This window comes from Dermochelys coriacea, chromosome 11 (genome assembly GCF_009764565.3).
Source record: "Dermochelys coriacea isolate rDerCor1 chromosome 11, rDerCor1.pri.v4, whole genome shotgun sequence".
NCBI lineage: Eukaryota > Metazoa > Chordata > Testudines > Dermochelyidae > Dermochelys > Dermochelys coriacea.
Window position 1 is genome coordinate 63,099,369 of NC_050078.2, and position 16,652 is coordinate 63,116,020.

At 41.6% G+C, this 16,652-nt stretch overlaps 1 protein-coding gene across 4 annotated transcripts in view; it reads left to right on the forward strand.

Moving 5' to 3' along the window:
• PARD3B (par-3 family cell polarity regulator beta) overlaps window positions 1–16,652 on the forward strand; it is a 644,857-nt gene that overhangs the window by 374,506 nt on the left and 253,699 nt on the right. For all 4 annotated transcript variants that reach the window (XM_038422313.2, XM_043505627.1, XM_038422315.2 and 1 more), the window contains 3 exons: window positions 2,251–2,380; window positions 10,359–10,458; window positions 11,928–12,043. In XM_038422313.2, coding sequence (XP_038278241.1) covers window positions 2,251–2,380; window positions 10,359–10,458; window positions 11,928–12,043 — 346 coding nt within the window. The remainder of the gene's footprint in view (window positions 1–2,250; window positions 2,381–10,358; window positions 10,459–11,927; window positions 12,044–16,652) is intronic.

A 16,652-nucleotide genomic window follows, 5' to 3' on the forward strand; every position in this document is an offset into this window, starting at 1 on the left:
CATCAAAAGCTTCTATTTCAACTTTACATGCAGTGTTGATCACAGTGAGCTCAGTTTTGAAGTCAAAACAGGAGTATGTCAGGGGTGTCATGTCTGCAATCCTCTTCAACGTTGCCCATTGCCTGGGTAATGTGGCGTACAACAGAAGATATTCCAAGAGGCATTAAATGGACTCTTCTCATCCCTTGAAGACCTGGACTTCGCAGATGATGTTGCTCTCCTATCACATACCCAACACCATATACAAGAAAAAACAACTCGACTCAATACTTTCAGCCAGCAAATTGGACTGAAAATCAGCTGCGATAAGACAGATATCATGACCTTTAATGTTGCCTCACCATCACCAGTATGGATAGAGGATTATGTTCTCACCAACGTCAAAACATTCACATACTTGGGCAGCACCATCAGCCAGGACGGTGGAACAAGCCAGGACATCAGAACAAAATCAATAAAGTCAGGAACATCTTCAGGAGCTTAAATACAGTCTGGAAATCATCAAAGTACAACACCAAAACTAAACTCAAGATTTATCAGAGCTGTGTACTTTCAACACTGCTTTATAGTGCAGAATGCTGGGGAATGAGGAAGTCTGACATGTCTAAACTGTCTTCATTCCATACAACCTGCCTCAGAAAAAACCTCCATATTTTTTGGTCCAGAAAAATCTCAAACCAAGATCTATTGGCGCAGTGCAGCGAAGAGGATCTGAGCATCATCATTGCCAGGAGGCATTGGAGATGGATCGGTCATGTGCTTCGAGCGGAAACTGATTCCGTCACCAGAGTAGCAATAAGATGGACACTTGAAGCCAAGTGAAAACAAGGCCACCCGAAAACAACGTGGTGAAGAGCTGTGGAAGCCGAGCTGAAAAACCTGGGGCACAGCTGGGGACCTATTGAAAACTTGTCAGAAACTGACAAGGAGTGGAGGAGCGTCGTCATTGCCCTAAATGCCAGAGGCATAATAGGAACATGATGATGATAAAATGTTTCAAAGGCAATTTAACCCAGTCTCTGTTGCTTTGAGCATAACTTTGCAGGCATGCTCACATGCACGCAATTTTCAGTACTATCAGTTGTGTGCATAGAAGATAAGTTATATACACATTACACATCATCTGTGTGCACAAGTGATAGTACCTAAAAAGGGATGCATAAGTGTTGGTGCCTGTGTTACACACTCAGGACCAGGCATGCTGTTTAAAACTGAAACATTTTATTAAAACTGTGATCAGAATCAGGCAAACACAGAGCTTGCAAAAGTCCACTGCAATAGTCTTTCAGGAGTGCTAGACTCTTCTGTCACCATACCCTGCTCCCTTTGACCTTTTCAGCACAGTTCCTTGCCTTAAAGGGACAGAGTATAGGGAAATATAGCCTTGGCATTCCTTCCACTTCTTACAAAAAGTTCCATCAGTTACACTAAAAGATTCTAACATACCTGTTCTAAAATGTATAAGTGCTACACCTGTAATATGAAATCCTCTGGCCAAGGTGAAGGCAACTTTGTAAAATGGAGGCCAAGTGGAGGCTTCTTTCTGGTAATGTATCAGCTTTTCAAAGAAACTACAATGTTGAGAATATCATTTTACCTTGTAATAATTAGCCAAAGCATTTTACTGTCTATATTAATAATTTCCCCTGTACAACAACTACAGACCTGCCTTTTTGGGTTTGTCCCAGTTTGATAAATTGTGCATTTTTTAACAGCAACTGTCAGGAGAATAAATTAGGAGCTGCAATATGGATATGGGGGGAGGGGGAAATATCTCAAAAGAAAAACAGACTAGAGGTGTGGGAAAAGTTTGTTCAGCTGCCAGCCAGAAGACCTGGGTTTAGAGGTTACAAGTCTGCTTTAATGTGTGATCATCAGAGCATACGCACTCAGTCTCTGAGCGAAGGGAACCAGCTGGCTGGCAAAGAAATATCGCTGGCATTGCCTGTGCCCTTATGTTGACAATGCCACAAGCTGCCCTCACAGATGGAGGAATAACATGAAGCCAGTTGTGGGTCAGAAAAAACAAGTCCTTTTCTCTGTTTATCATCCTTAATGATCATTTCTAATGTAAGGATACTCTCTTGTTTCATGGTCAGCAGTGGTCTGAAGACATCTTTCAGAGTTAATAATGTGCAATAAAAGCCTGACAAATAATACACAAACCCCAGTGTGATTTAGTGATTACTGTTCCTTAGCTCTGTTGGACATTTATTTTTTCAATTAAAACATGATTTTATTTCTTCTTAGGAACGCTCAGATCATGGGTTTTTTCAAAAACCAGCACTTGAGGGCAGTCAGACCTTTACCACTGTCTCCAGGCGCAATGATGCTGTCCTGCAGCAATTTGTAACTTACAGTCCTCAGGAAAGACTAAAAGGTATGTACTGTACATCCTTCTTCATGCTCCCCCCCTTAGCCCCCCAAAAAAGTGCTCTTTTTGTTTTCAGAAATCAATTAATTAGAGTAAGTGCAGGCTCTGTTACTTTGAAGTTGAAGATCCGGGGAGGGTGGGAGAGCTGACTCAGAAGTTGTGAATTAAATTCCTGGCACACACTGCAGTTTAAGTAACAGTTTCTAGCTCACTGCCCAACACGCAAGTTTGGATAAAAAACAAATGATGGTTGCAAAATATATATTGTCAAAATGTTTATTTTCTATACATCCTTGGTGGGTACAGTGATTATTTTAAAAAGCAAATTGTCTAGTTTGTGTCCTGTTTTATAATCCAGTAGGAATTTACACTATACCCTAATATTCATAAAATTTGCTATTTTAGTTTATTAAGCCTTAAAATATTTTAAGGTTAGAAACAGACCCTTAATGTAAAATAGAATTAGGACATCATATTTACATTCCCCATTCCAGACTTTGAAACTTTTTTAGTAACTATAATATTCTTAGGTTTCAGAGTAACAGCCGTGTTAGTCTGTATTCGCAAAAAGAAAAGGAGTACTTGTGGCACCTTCGAGACTAACATTTATTTGAGCATAAGCTTTCGTGAGCTACAGCTCACTTCATCAGATGCATTCAGTGGAAAATACAGTGGGGAGATTTATATACATAGAGAACATGAAACAATGGGTGTTGCCATACACACTGTAATCAGAGTGATCATTTAAGGTGAGCTATTACCAGAAGGAAGGGGGTGGGGAACCTTTTGTAGTGATAATCAAGGTGGGCCATTTCCAGCATTTGACAAGAACGTCTGAGGAACAGTGGGGGCGGGGGGGATAAACATGGGGAAATAGTTTTATTTTTTGTAATGACCCATTCACTCCCAGTCTCTATTCAAGCCTAAGTTAATTGTATCCAGTTTGCAAATTAATTCCAATTCAGCAATCTCTTGTTGGAGACTGTTTTTGAAGTTTTTTTGTTGAAGTATTGCCACCTTAGGTCTGTAATCGAGTGACCGGAGAGATTGAAGTGTTCTCCAACTGGTTTTTGAATGTTATAATTCTTGACATCTGATTTGTGTCCATTTATTCTTTTACGTAGAGACTGTCCAGTTTGACCAATGTACATGGCAGAGGGGCATTGTTGGCACATGATGGCATATATCACATTGGTAGATGCGCAGGTGAATGAGTCTCTGATAGTGTGGCTCATGTGATTAAGCCCTATGATGGTTTCCCCTGAATAGATATGTGGACAGAGTTGGCAACAGGCTTTGTTGCAAGGATAGGTTCCTGGGTTAGTGGTTCTCTGTGTGGTGTGTGGTTGCTGGTGAGTATTTGCTTCAGGTTGTGGGGCTGTCTGTAAGCAAGGACTGGCCTGTCTCCCAAGATCTGTGAGAGTGATGGGTCATCCTTCAGGATAGGTTGTAGATCCTTGATGATGCGTTGGAGAGGTTTTAGTTGAGGGCTGAAGGTGATGGCTAGTGGCGTTCTGTTATTTTCTTTATTGGGCCTGTCCTGTAGTAGGTGACTTCTGGGTACTCTTCTGGCTCTGTCAGTCTGTTTCTTCGCTTCAGCAGGTGGGTATTGTAGTTGTAGGAATGCTTGATAGAGATCTTATAGGTGTTTGTCTGTCTGAGGGGTTGGAGCAAATGCGGTTGTATCGTAAAGCTTGGCTGTAGACAATGGATCGTGTGGTGAGATCTGGATGAAAGCTAGAGGCATGTAGGTAGGAATAGCGGTCAGTAGGTTTCCAGTATAGGGTGGTGTTTATGTGACCATCGCTTATTAGCACCATAGTGTCCAGGAAATGGATCTCTTGCATGGACTGGTCCAGGCTGAGGTTGATGGTGGGATGGAAATTGTTGAAATCATGGTGGAATTCCTCAAGGGCTTCCTTTCCATGGGCCAAGATGATGAAGATGTCATCAATGTAGCTCAAGTAGAGTAGGGGCATTAGGGGACGAGAGCTGAGGAAGCGTTGTTCTAAGTCAGCCATAAAAAGTTGACATACTGTGGGGCCATGCGGGTACCCATAGCCGTGCCGCTGATTTGAAGGTATACATTGTCCCCAAATGTGAAATAGTTATGGGTGAGAACAAAGACACAAAGTTCAGCCACCAGGTTTGCCGTGACATTATTGGGGATACTGTTCCTGACGGCTTGTAGTCCATCTTTGTGTGGAATGTTGGTGTAGAGGGCTTCTACATCCATAGTGGCCAGGATGGTGTTTTTAGGAAGATCGCCGATGGATTGTAGTTTCCTCAGGAAGTCAGTGGTGTCTTGAAGATAGCTGGGAGTGCTGGTAGCGTAGGGCCTGAGGAGGGAGTCTACATAGCCAGACAATCCTGCTGTCAGAGTGCCAATGCCTGAGATGATGGGGCATCCAGGATTTCCAGATTTATGGATCTTGGGTAACAGATAGAATACCCCAGGTCTGGGTTCCAGGGGTGTGTCTGTGCGGATATCCTTAGTCTGTAAATAGCTGACTAAATACCCAGCTTTAACACTGACACTTTATCTTCCTACCTCCTCCCCTTACCAGCAGAAAAAACCCACTGGCTGCTATATATGGCCCTGATTCCACCAGGTATTTAAGCATATGCCTACTTTTAAGCATTTGAGAAGTCTCATTAAGTGTTCTCTCCCATTCAGTGGGACTGCTCATGTTCCTAATCAGGCACTTTTTAAAGTACTTAGATAAGAATCAGCATAAGGCTTGTTTGGAAGAGCTATACTTTCTGAGGGATCCTAGCAGCAGAGGTTGCTAGGGTGTGTCTTTTTGTTTTGCTTGTTCTTTATTTTACATTTTTGAGGGGCAAAAGGAAGGAGACAACCCACCACAGTGTGAAGGGTGAATGGATGTTAGATGTTGAGAAGTCACCACAGACATAGGGCAAAGAGAGAGAGAGAGAGAGAGACCCCTTTATGAGGGGAAAAAAGAGAGACACAGAAACCAAGGCCTGTGAAGATATGGGTGGTGTCAGTCAAAGGGCTAAGGAAAGAGATTTTTAAATTTTACTGAGAAACTAAGTGAAGTATCTTTGTATTGTGACTTATGTTTAAAAAAAGGCTTATTTAGTGAAATCAAATAGAATGCCAGCTGTCTGGGGCAGGGGGAAGAATGGCACATGCATTTGCCCAGCAAAAGACCTAGTAGAGGGTTCTGTATAGCAGAGCTGAAATCGTTCAGGTACGTGTGAGCAGAAAATATGTCCCTAAAATAATACAGTGCACATACATGTAGCATGTATTTTACTGTAGAAATATTTGTTTAGTTCTGAACATTTAACCTACTTTAATCCACATTCCTATCAGTGTTACCCTTTTCTCCACCCCCACCCCATATCATTTGTTACAAACACTTTTTGCATTTTCATTTATAATAGGCTTCGATCCTACAATGGTATCTGCACACGTGAAACCATGCACCCCCACAGGGCCCCAGTGAACCCAAAAGTGCTTGTGTCTTCCCACAATGAACAAGTTGCAGGATTACAGTCTTGTATCAGATACAGGGATTGTCTCTTGATATATGTTTTCATGGTGCCTTGCCCATTGGGGTTCCAGTCCTGATTTGAAGCTTTGAGTGCTACCATAATGTAAACAGTAATCAAAGACAACAGAGATGTCAATACAATACTGTGCCCAATGTAAAAAATTAGTGGCAGAAGTTGAATTATGTTTAATAAAATGTCATACTCTGTTAATGTTTTCAAATAAGTTACTTCTAATCCTAGTCACTGCTCTACACATAAGACTGCTCTAGAAGCCCAACAAAAATAGATTGAAAAAAATAGCTTGGCTTATTAATACTATTTTTTTAAAAAAAGGATCTTTTTTTATTATACATGAGCAAGACCAAATGCAATGTCTGGGGAAAAGCTGTTATAGCCAAAACATTACATTTTGTCTTGCCTGTGGATATTTCAATAAAGGACGGTTTTTAAGCCAATATTGAAATGCCAATGTTCAGTCTATTTTTTGCATGAATAATGCTTGCCACTCACAGGTTCCTGCTTTTTTTTTCTTGCCAAGCTGTCGTGCAGAAATAGCAGTTTTAGAACAACCTCTTCGAGAAGCAATACTTCAGTGCCAGGAACTTCACATTTCTGGTGCTGAAAGATTACTGGAATCTGCCTCATCAGAAGCTCTTTTACATCCAAAAAATGATCAGGGTTGTAAGGGAATTGCTGTCATCTCTCTGGTTACGAAATATTGTAAAGATAAAGTATCTACTCTACAATAGCTTGGCATGCTGAATCTTCATGGATGTTCAAGTATCTACATTTAGAAGTGTAGCATGTGTGCATGAAAAGATTAATTGATATAGAAAATGACTATTAGTATTTTATATTTAAAATTTTGCATGCTCTTAAAAACAATACCAGAAACGTTCCCTGCGCCAAAAGACATAAAATCTAAGGCCCAACTGTCACAGTTAGTGGGCTACCTGCACCGCTAACCCCGTTGGTCTCTTAGAGCGCACTTCCCCCATGTGTCTGGCCTCAAGCCGTATCTTCTCTCTTGGATTGGAATAGTGCAATTCTCCTATTCTCAGATCAGGCCTTGGGTCACAACCTCCTGTAATTTAACCATGCTTATCTTAGCAGATCTGATTTATCTTCAGTACCTGCAGTTTTGTCCCCGCCAGGCGCTATGACTGTGGTAACCAGTGACCATACAGCCATCTTAAAGCAAAGTATTTATTTAGAACTAAAACATTTAAGAGAACATATTTTAAAATAGTAAGCCAGTCTGTATGCAGGCCTGTCCACATCTACCTGTCAGGCCTCTCTGATGTTACTGTGGCAAGCCCACACCCAGCTTCCTCAGACTCCCTGTGCAGAGCCTCTCTTTATGCCACCCTGTCCCCCCGGGACAGCCCTTGACAGCTGACCCTTCCTTCTCTCCTGAGAGGGGCTTTTTAACTGTTTGGTGCCTTTTTTGGTTTCTAGGCCCTCAGCCTGGCAAAACAAGCCATATGTCTTCATGGGAGACAGGATATAGGATCCTCAAAGTTAACAGCTGTCTTCTTTGTCTTTCAAGTGTGTGCTGTGATGATCTTCACTGGAAGCCATGTTGTTGCCTTCCTGCTTGTTTTTTCCAACAAGTTTTTTCCAAACAGTTTTTACTAAACTAGATGAATACATTCATTCAGGAAAGTCTAATAGCCCAATATACTGTAACTTCACCTCATTGACCAGTTCACATGTATCATAATTTTATGAATATTATATCAGTATTAATAGATTATTACATGGCAGCTCAGCATCAGCCACACCAACCCTCAGATGTACTGAGTACGCACAATTCCCATTGAATTTCAGTGGAGTAAAGTCAGTGGGAATTGAAGGGCACTCACTATATTGCAAAATGCATTTGGTAACTCAGAGGATCAGGGTCTTTAGGGAGGGAACCAAAGTTGTAGATTAGCTTGGAAGGAAAAAGGGCAGGTTGGAAGGATGAGGGAGTGAGAACATGCAGTGGAAGAAGTCAGTATAGTCACTAGTTTTTCTCCAGAGATGCTCAGTACTGTGAGACCGGAATGGAGGGAGCACATAATGGGAAGGTCATGAGTGCACCCTTCAGGTGACTGTCCTCTTGCCTTCAACTATTTTGTGTTGGAACCCTCTGAATTATCCCACTCTTAGACCAGGTCCCAGGGTGTAGCACCATGAATACCAACCATGATTACTCAGCAGATGAAACTGAATTTGGCTACCTGCAAGACTTGCCTTTGTTAGTTGACTGGTGTGTGAATTGGCATAGAACAGCCTTTCCAAACAAAGTATTGTTTAATCTCAAGGATCAAAGAGCAGAGAGGTTGTAACGCAGCAAACAGTCTGCACATGTATCTGATCTGTCTAACTTGAACGCTAGACAGGCCGGGCTTATGCCAGAGACCCCAGCCTCGGGGAGCTCAGGGAAGAAGGGCAGAATTGGTCAGCACCCCAGCAATCCCTGTGTCTCTCCCTCCATCTTCAGGAGCAGACGTTTTATCAGTCCCCTGATCTGTGTTGCCTGTTCCTCTTGAAGCTGGTCAAACTAGTTTATGCAGCTCACTTGGGTGGGTCAGGGATAGACTTCCAAGCAATTCGTTGTCCTATAATTATCAGTAAACAGGTCATTATCAGAAGTTTGCCCACTTTTCTATCTAGGTGCAAATTAACCCACATAGCAAAGAACACAATAACAATCAAACACATAGATGTACATGCAATATTAATAAAATATTATGAGCATCTTCCTCATCTGTCATATTGGATCAAATTGAAGCTTGGAAAGAATGAGGAAGTTAATGAGATAATCCAGAAACAGTAGAATTAGAAAAGGAGTACTTGTGGCACCTTAGAGACTAACAAATTTATTAGAGCATAAGCTTTCGTGAGCTACAGCTCACTTCATCGGATGCCACAAGTACGTCTTTTCTTTTTGCGAATACAGACTAACACGGCTGCTACTCTGAAACCAGTAGAATTAGAGGTGCTGGCAGTGTGGAAACTGAAGAAACATAGTATGAATATAGAGTGAAGAGCTGAGAGTAGTTGGAGGCTGATATCAGATGAAGAAAGTGAGCCTCTCTGAGGGAGATGAAAAGGACCTCAGAAGAGGCAAAGGGGTAGAAAGTTGAAGGGATGGAATTGAGAGGAGGAGGGTGAAAGGTTGGAACATACTGCAGTCATGAAATCGGGGCTGCAGTAGGAGGAGATGCAGCAATACATGGTGAGCTGCAGGGAGAAAACTAGCTTTCAGTGAGTGTGAGGAGGTGCAAGGGCCTGGGGGATAGTCACGGATCTCGGCAACATGAAACATGGAGAGGAGACTAGAAGAAAGTAGAAGGAGAGAAGATGGGGACTTACTTGGAGAGAGTTACTTACTTGGCAGAGTTAGAGCTTGATGAGTGAGGGAGAACGTATAGGAGGAGTGTGAAGAATGGAAGAAAGAGGTAAAGACACTGAGGTGAAGATGAGAAGAGGATATTTGTTAGCAGCAAAGAATGTGAGAGATGGAGAGGAAGTGGTGACAGGAAAGAGGAAAAGAACCAGAACAAAACTTGTGAGTAATTATGAAAGTGTGAATGTTGAGGTGGCAGGGGTGAAGTGGAGGTGTATCATTTCCATGGGACACAATGAAATGAAGTTGCTGGCAACTGGGAGAAGGCAGAATGTTTGAGAGAGGTGATGGCCCACTGAAGAGTAGAAAGGGGAGAAGAAAAACTGTGATTTGACCGTGGAATCTGAAGGTACCACTCTGGCTTCCAATCTTTGCCGCTGTCGAGTATACTGTGCAGTACTTCTTCCTAAATAAAGGAGATATTGACTCAGCCTCAATTATCATGTACTCTAACATCCACAACAATTCTATTAAATATGTATTTGTTGTAATAAGGGTTCATTCAAGCATGATGACTACTTTGACACCTGTTTTTGGGCCAAACTCATCCTAGTAAATTGATTGCCTTTAATGGCATTATAGGAGGCATTTAGACTGTGATCCAGGGCTTCTTGGTTAGCCCTCTTGTCATGGGATAGTAGCAACTTTTCTTTTCTCCTATTAAAAATGGAAAAGGAGGTGATATCTGCAGGTTAAGGCACCTTACTACCTATCTGGGAGGTAATAAATGGTGCAAACTAAAAAAATTAAAACAGTTGAGCTTACTATTAGTTACGTTAAAACCATATGAGGGAAGTCAATATCCATTCAAATGCATTAAAGCAATTCAGGACTTTCACTGCACTTCACTATAAGCGGAGTTTCACTAATTATGCATCTTTAAAACAGCAAATCAACTCTTTTGGACTTCCCAAGGCATATACTTTCTGCTTGTTATGATTTTAATTCTTGTTTAGTTTAGGTATTTGTATAATTTGTGGATCACATCAGGCCTTCCTGTCCAGTTATGGATCAGTGAACTGGTGTAATATAATTGCTGCTACTACTTGGTTTAAACCTTTTTAGTTTCAGAGCTGACTATGTCTGATCGTGCTGAGAATGAAGTTCCACCTCCTCTGCCCCCACACCCCAGTGAGGAGCTGCTTTCTGAAGATTATAATCATAGGTTCGGATGTACTTTTTATTGCAGTTATTTTTGTTATTTATGGCTAGAATGGCTCAGTTCTCACTGATAATTGTGATGTTATTTCTCATTGATTAAAAGCACTGTTATTGTGTATGTAAATAGATGTGGAATCTGCACCACAATAGCTATGGTCAAGTTGACATTTCTGCAATATAAATCATGGTTGGTTATTTTTGGAATTTAATATCTTGTCTATTTCAGTAGTTTTCAAATGATGGTACATCTGTCACTGGTGATATGTGAGCTGTCCTCATTGGTACACAGATTTTTAAAAAATAAATTATTTTCATAATCATGTACTAGTTTTCTAAGAAAACGGTATATCATACAATTTTTTCTATAACCTTAAACCAGTGGTAGGCATCCCGCGGTCCATACTCGGACCATCAGGGTAATACGCTGGCAGGCCGTGAGGCCGTTTCTTTACAGTGACTGTCCACAGGCATAGCTGCCCACAGCTCCCAGTGGCCGCGGTTTGCCATTCTCTTTTTAAATACTTGGGATATGCTCATCTGACATAGTAATTGAGACTATGAGTAGAGCTGGTCAGAAAAACTTGGAACCATTTTCTGTCAGAAAATGCAGTTGTAACTGAATTGAAATGCTTTTCAAAACTGTGTCTGTCTTGCTGAAATTCCCTTTGGGGAAAAAATGGGCCGGGGGGGGGGAATCAAATTCTTGAAACATCCTTTTTTTAACACTTTTTGAATGAAATTTTCCAATCTTTCATTTTGAAATGACTTTTGTTTAAAACAATCTTAAATTTTGAATTATATGTTTTAATATAAAATAAAAAAACAAAATGAAAACAAAAAGTTTTCATTGAGCCAAAATTACTGTGGGGGCGGGGGCGCGGAGATTTTCCCTTCATAGAGAATTTTGAAATTTTCAGGTTTCATTCCAAGTCTAAACTGGAATTTCAAATCTCAGTCCTTTGTGAAACAGAACTTTGCTCCTCCATGCAGGTTGATTTATGGGGAGCTTCTGTGAAACGGAGATGGGTAACGGTGGTCTTTTTAAATGCCATCATTCACATAGATTGTTGACATGTCAGGGAGAGTGAACCAGGTGCAGGGCTGCATTTTGTGCAACCTATTTGGTAAACAATTCAGACAGGAGGTAGTTAAATAGAGCTCAGCAGAAGAGAAAACAAGACTGTTGACACTGGATATTTTACCTTCTGTTCTGTTAAATAAAATCATATTTAAATATTAAGTGTGTAAAAACAGCAGTTATCTTCACGAAGAATCTGTATTTAAATATATATAATTAAATACATGTGAGTAGAGGTGCTAAATCTCACAAAAGAAACGTGACAATCAGAAATTGATTTTAGATGCATGATTGCAAACAACTGGAGGGGAAAATACATTTATATTGTGAAAGTTTTAATTACTTCACTTGGTTTTGCATTAGTGCCTAAACGTTTTGCATGGCTTTTTCCATAGCTCTGTAGTGGATTCAGCAGCATATTTAACAGATCAGAACATCAACTTCAGATCTTTGACACCAGCCAAGCAGCCTGAATCAATTAATCTGAAAGCCTCGAAAAGCATGGATCTTGGTAAGATGGAGGGGGGAAGGGGTCATCAGGTCATCGTTTTAGCCATAGCACATCTGCAGTATCTACTTATTTTCTGCTTTTGTTATTTAAACAAATACATCAGCGAGCATATTCTTCAGCAGAGCTGTTGTGGTAGGGACAATAGTCTGCCTCCTATAACGTCTAATCACAATTACCATTTTTACTGAAGTTGAATTAAGGATATTTTCTCCCAAAATATCATTTTGTGGTCCTGCATTGTATTGAAATCTCAGCTGAGGGAAAGAGAGCTTTTGTGAAAATAAGTTAGAAGAATTGTCAGAGTTATGTCTTTAAACAATCCATGCATGTCTAAGTCTATAGAAAACAATAAACATATTTTTTCTGATAGAATTTAGATGATTGCAAAACTGCATTAGACAACAGTTGACTTTCTTATGACAAGATCATTGACAATAACAAAGTTGAACGATCAAAACATCACAGTAGGTTTTCATAGATACTTGAAAAGGAGTAAGGTTATGGTCTACTACCCATCAGAGCTGTGCAGAAAACTTCGCAATGTGGATGAAACTGAGAGAAAATTGTTTTCACAATATTAGCAAACCATTTGTGCAAGGAGTTTTTTTGTTTGTTTGTTATTTTTTGTTTTTACCCAAATACTTTTCTATGGGGAAAACTGAGTTGTATTTTAGCAGTAGCAAGAAGAAAAGTCTCCAAGACTTTTAAAACTCAAAGAATCAGGAGCCAAGTAAAACCTTTTATATTTCTTCAGTGTGGCACCCCTCACTCTTTTTCTGGGTATTTCATATTTAGGTCCTGATCCAATAAGTTTGAGTAGTTCCACTAGTGTGGCGCTAAGGATGTGCTTAGGTGCTCTTCTGGATGAGGGCCTTAAATATATCATGAATGGTTTATTTACACACACACACACACACACACACACACACCCAACATATTAAAACTTCTTAAATGGTGGTCACACTGTATTTCCTTCTAACATAGTGCAGATTTGTCTTAGTATTTTGTGTTCTGATTTTTTTTATCCAGAAAATATGTGCATTTTCATAGTAGGCAGGAAGTGAGCAAAGGGAGCAGAGCCTTGGAGCGGAGTGGGGTGAGGGAGGGCTTGAGAGGAAGAGGTAGAGCGGGGATGGGGCCTTTGGGGGAAGAGGTGGGGCACAGAGCAGAGCCTTGGGGGTCTGGTTACCAGCATTTAGAAAGGTGGCAACCCGAATAGAACTGTGGAGTAAGATTAGATATACTGAAGTCTGTGAGGAACCTTTACAAACATGCTTTGTATGCGGCTTTTTCCCTTTTAAAGGAGGGGACTCCAATTTGAGTCCCTACATGGATACAATTGCTGCAGTATCACATGGTAGAGAGAACCAGTCTCTTAAATTGCAAGGTCCAAAACTATTTAAGGCTTTCAGTGTCAACATTTTGAATTCCATATACAACCAGTACAGAACATGGAGCACTGGTGAAACAGTTTGAAAAGTCGCTAGGTATAGCCAAATGTACAATACGTTACAATAGCCTAATCTCAACATGACAAAGGCACACATAACTGCAGCAAGGTCTGCATCAGAAAGATCACCCAGCACAGAGGACATAACTATGTTGGGCACATCCTGCCTGTCATCTGGTATCCAGAAGCAACCCCAAACTGTGAACTTGTCTGAAACACTCCCAAAATCCGGGGTCCCAATAATATCCTCAACACTTCTTCTAGTTGCTTCTCCCTTCCCACCAACATTGTATCTCTGAAGAGACTGGGTTATTTGCTTCATTGCACAAGCCAGGTCAAGCATGGAGAACAGTGAGTTGGATGTTGCCATCGTTCAAATACACCACTGCCCATGTCCCTTTACTGTCCCTCTCAACTAACTTGCATACGTGTTGATGGGGAGGGTGACAAAATATATTTCTGAGGTATCCTGCATGACAGAGCCCTTAGAGCAGGGGTGGACAAACTACGGGCCTGGGGGCTGCATCTGGCCCTTCAGGTGTTTTAATCCGGCCCTCAAGCTCCAGCTGGGAGTGGGGTTGGGGGCTTGCCCTGCTCCGTACATGCCGGGGCTCTGCGTGGCTCACAAAAGCAGCAGCATGTCCCCCTTCTGGCTCCTACACGTAGGGGCAGCCTGGGGGCTCCACACACTGCTCCTGCAGCTCCCATTGGCTGGCAACTGCGGCCAATGGGAGCTGCAGGGGCAGCACTTGTGGACAGGGCAGCATGCAAAGCTGCCTGGCTGGGCTTCCGCGTAGGAGCCAGAGGGGGGAACTTGTCGAAGCTTCTGGGAGCTGTTTGAGGTAAATGCTGCCTGGAGCCTGCACCCCTGACCCCCTCCTGCGCCCCAACCCCCTGTCTCAGCCCTGATCCCCCTCCTTCCCCTGGAGCACCCTCCTGCACCCCCAACCTCTCATCCCCAGCCCCACCCCAGAACCTGCACCCACAGCCGAAGCCCTCATCCCCTCACGCACCCCAACCACCAATTTTGTGAGCATTCATGGCCCGCTATACAATTTCCATATTCAGATGTGGCCCTCGGGCCAAAAAGTTTGTCCACCCTGCCTTAGAGCACAAGACCAGTTGTCCAAAACTATCCATTGGGATATCTCACAAAGACAGTAGCAGTTCTGCTTGTTCTGTTGGTCACAGATGAGCCCATATCTGATGATCAGAGGTATCAAAAACTGCTGCCAAACAAAAGAATTGTCATGAATACTTCATCTTCATCCATTGTTACCAGGTCATCAGCCAGGTCATGTTCAGTCTTGTACCCAGGCCCGAAACTTGTGTGACTTGAAGTCAAGGAAACCTGATTGAAAAAGGATCATAGTTTTCCGCCAAAAAGGGAGATTAGATCCAGATGGATAGCTGTCAAGACTGTCCCTGTCAATAATTGGTTTTCTGAATTCACTGTCTTACAAGAACTTGGTTAAAAATAAGTCACACCCTACTCCCTCTTCCATGTTTCCTCATCCCATAGGGAACAATCTTAACCAGAACTGAGCCCAGTACTTCCCTTCCTTTGCCACCAAGATGGGTGAGGGTCCAAATTACAGGTTGTAATCTGGAGCACCTCCCAGAATCAAGGTGAGCAACCCTGACTGAAACTGCAGAGGAAATAGTATTTGTAATCACAAAAAAACCTGCCTCATCTCCATAGAGGCAGACAGCTCAGTTGCGATCTAACTAATTTTATTTACAAAGTATAATGAAAATTCTTCAGTGAAAAATATTCAGCTCTGATAGTGAATAGTGTGCAGGCTAATCACCACTCAAAAAGATCTGTTATCTGAGAGTCTGCAGACGCTATGGGGGTAGAGACAAAGACGATCTTCTTTGCCTCCTGTACAGCAGTGACAAAGGCTTCAAAAATGCTTTGTCACCATCAGTCAGGCTCATCATAGGATTTTCACCATTGGTATTCTAGCCATCTTCTCACTCATTTCATTTGTTGCAGATCATTAATAAACCATAGCGGCCTATGGCTACGGATCCAATGAATGGTCATTTAGGATCCACAATATCAAAAGTCAAAGACACATGGTTATTATAAAATTTTAGTAGTGGCTAGTGTGGTCTGTTGGCAAAATAGTGTTCTTCAAAGCCAACTGGAATATGATATGCTCCATCAGTCTAGTAGGACAGACCCTCAGATCTGTCACCATGATAGAAGGTGATAGACTTTTATTAAATCATGACCTTCCCAGGGCAGCCTTTTACACAAGTTGGAGTTGAAGTGGGTACTCAGTTTTATGTCCCAAGAAAATCAGACCTTGATAAATCACACTCTCTCTCTTGGATATGGGACATAGTCCAAAGTGAAATCTGTTTGTCCTAAGGCTGTGTAAACTGACACCTTCTGTGAAGAGACTCATGTTACAGCAACAAAAGCTCTCAAGACTCATTTTGCCAATGTTATGATAGCACAGCTACTGGGAGTTTTGGGCAGTTCTACACATCACTGCTATTTAGCTGCAGAGGCTAGGTCAAATGCTTGCTTGTGGAATATCATTAAGTTTATTTCACTGCCCCCCTTTGAGAGTTTACACCTCGCTAGTCATCAAGGCTGGACATCTTAGATGCAAATGTTCTGATGCTTTCAAAAGTTTACTAGAATATGCTTTTAAATGATGCTTTATCATATCCTTGTTATGTACCAGTGCTCTCTTTGTGCAGTTTACTTACAGCAAAAGCCAGATACTGCTTAATTGAAATATCAAAGAAACTGGGACACTGACATTAGTCATCGACAGAAAGTTACAGACACTTACTAAAATGTGAACATCAGTAATAATAGTTTGGATTTCTGTGCAGTAATTGTATTCAAGTATGTTGTGTACCCACCGTTAGCTTTTATTGCATACACAGAAGTATCTCTGGAAGATAGGCTATATGTAGAAACCTGCGTCTCAGTTGCACAAGGGAGACATCTTCCAGATATCAACAATAGTCTACGTCAGCTTTTTGTTTTTGTTCACTCGCCCGTTCCAGCTACACAGTCTTCACTGTGGTTGCCCAGGTGTCACTGATTAGACCTGTAATTGGAAATTAGTAAACAGTTATATTGGTGACACATGAAAGAGCAGAGCCTAGCTCACTACCTCTTATCTGGTTTGC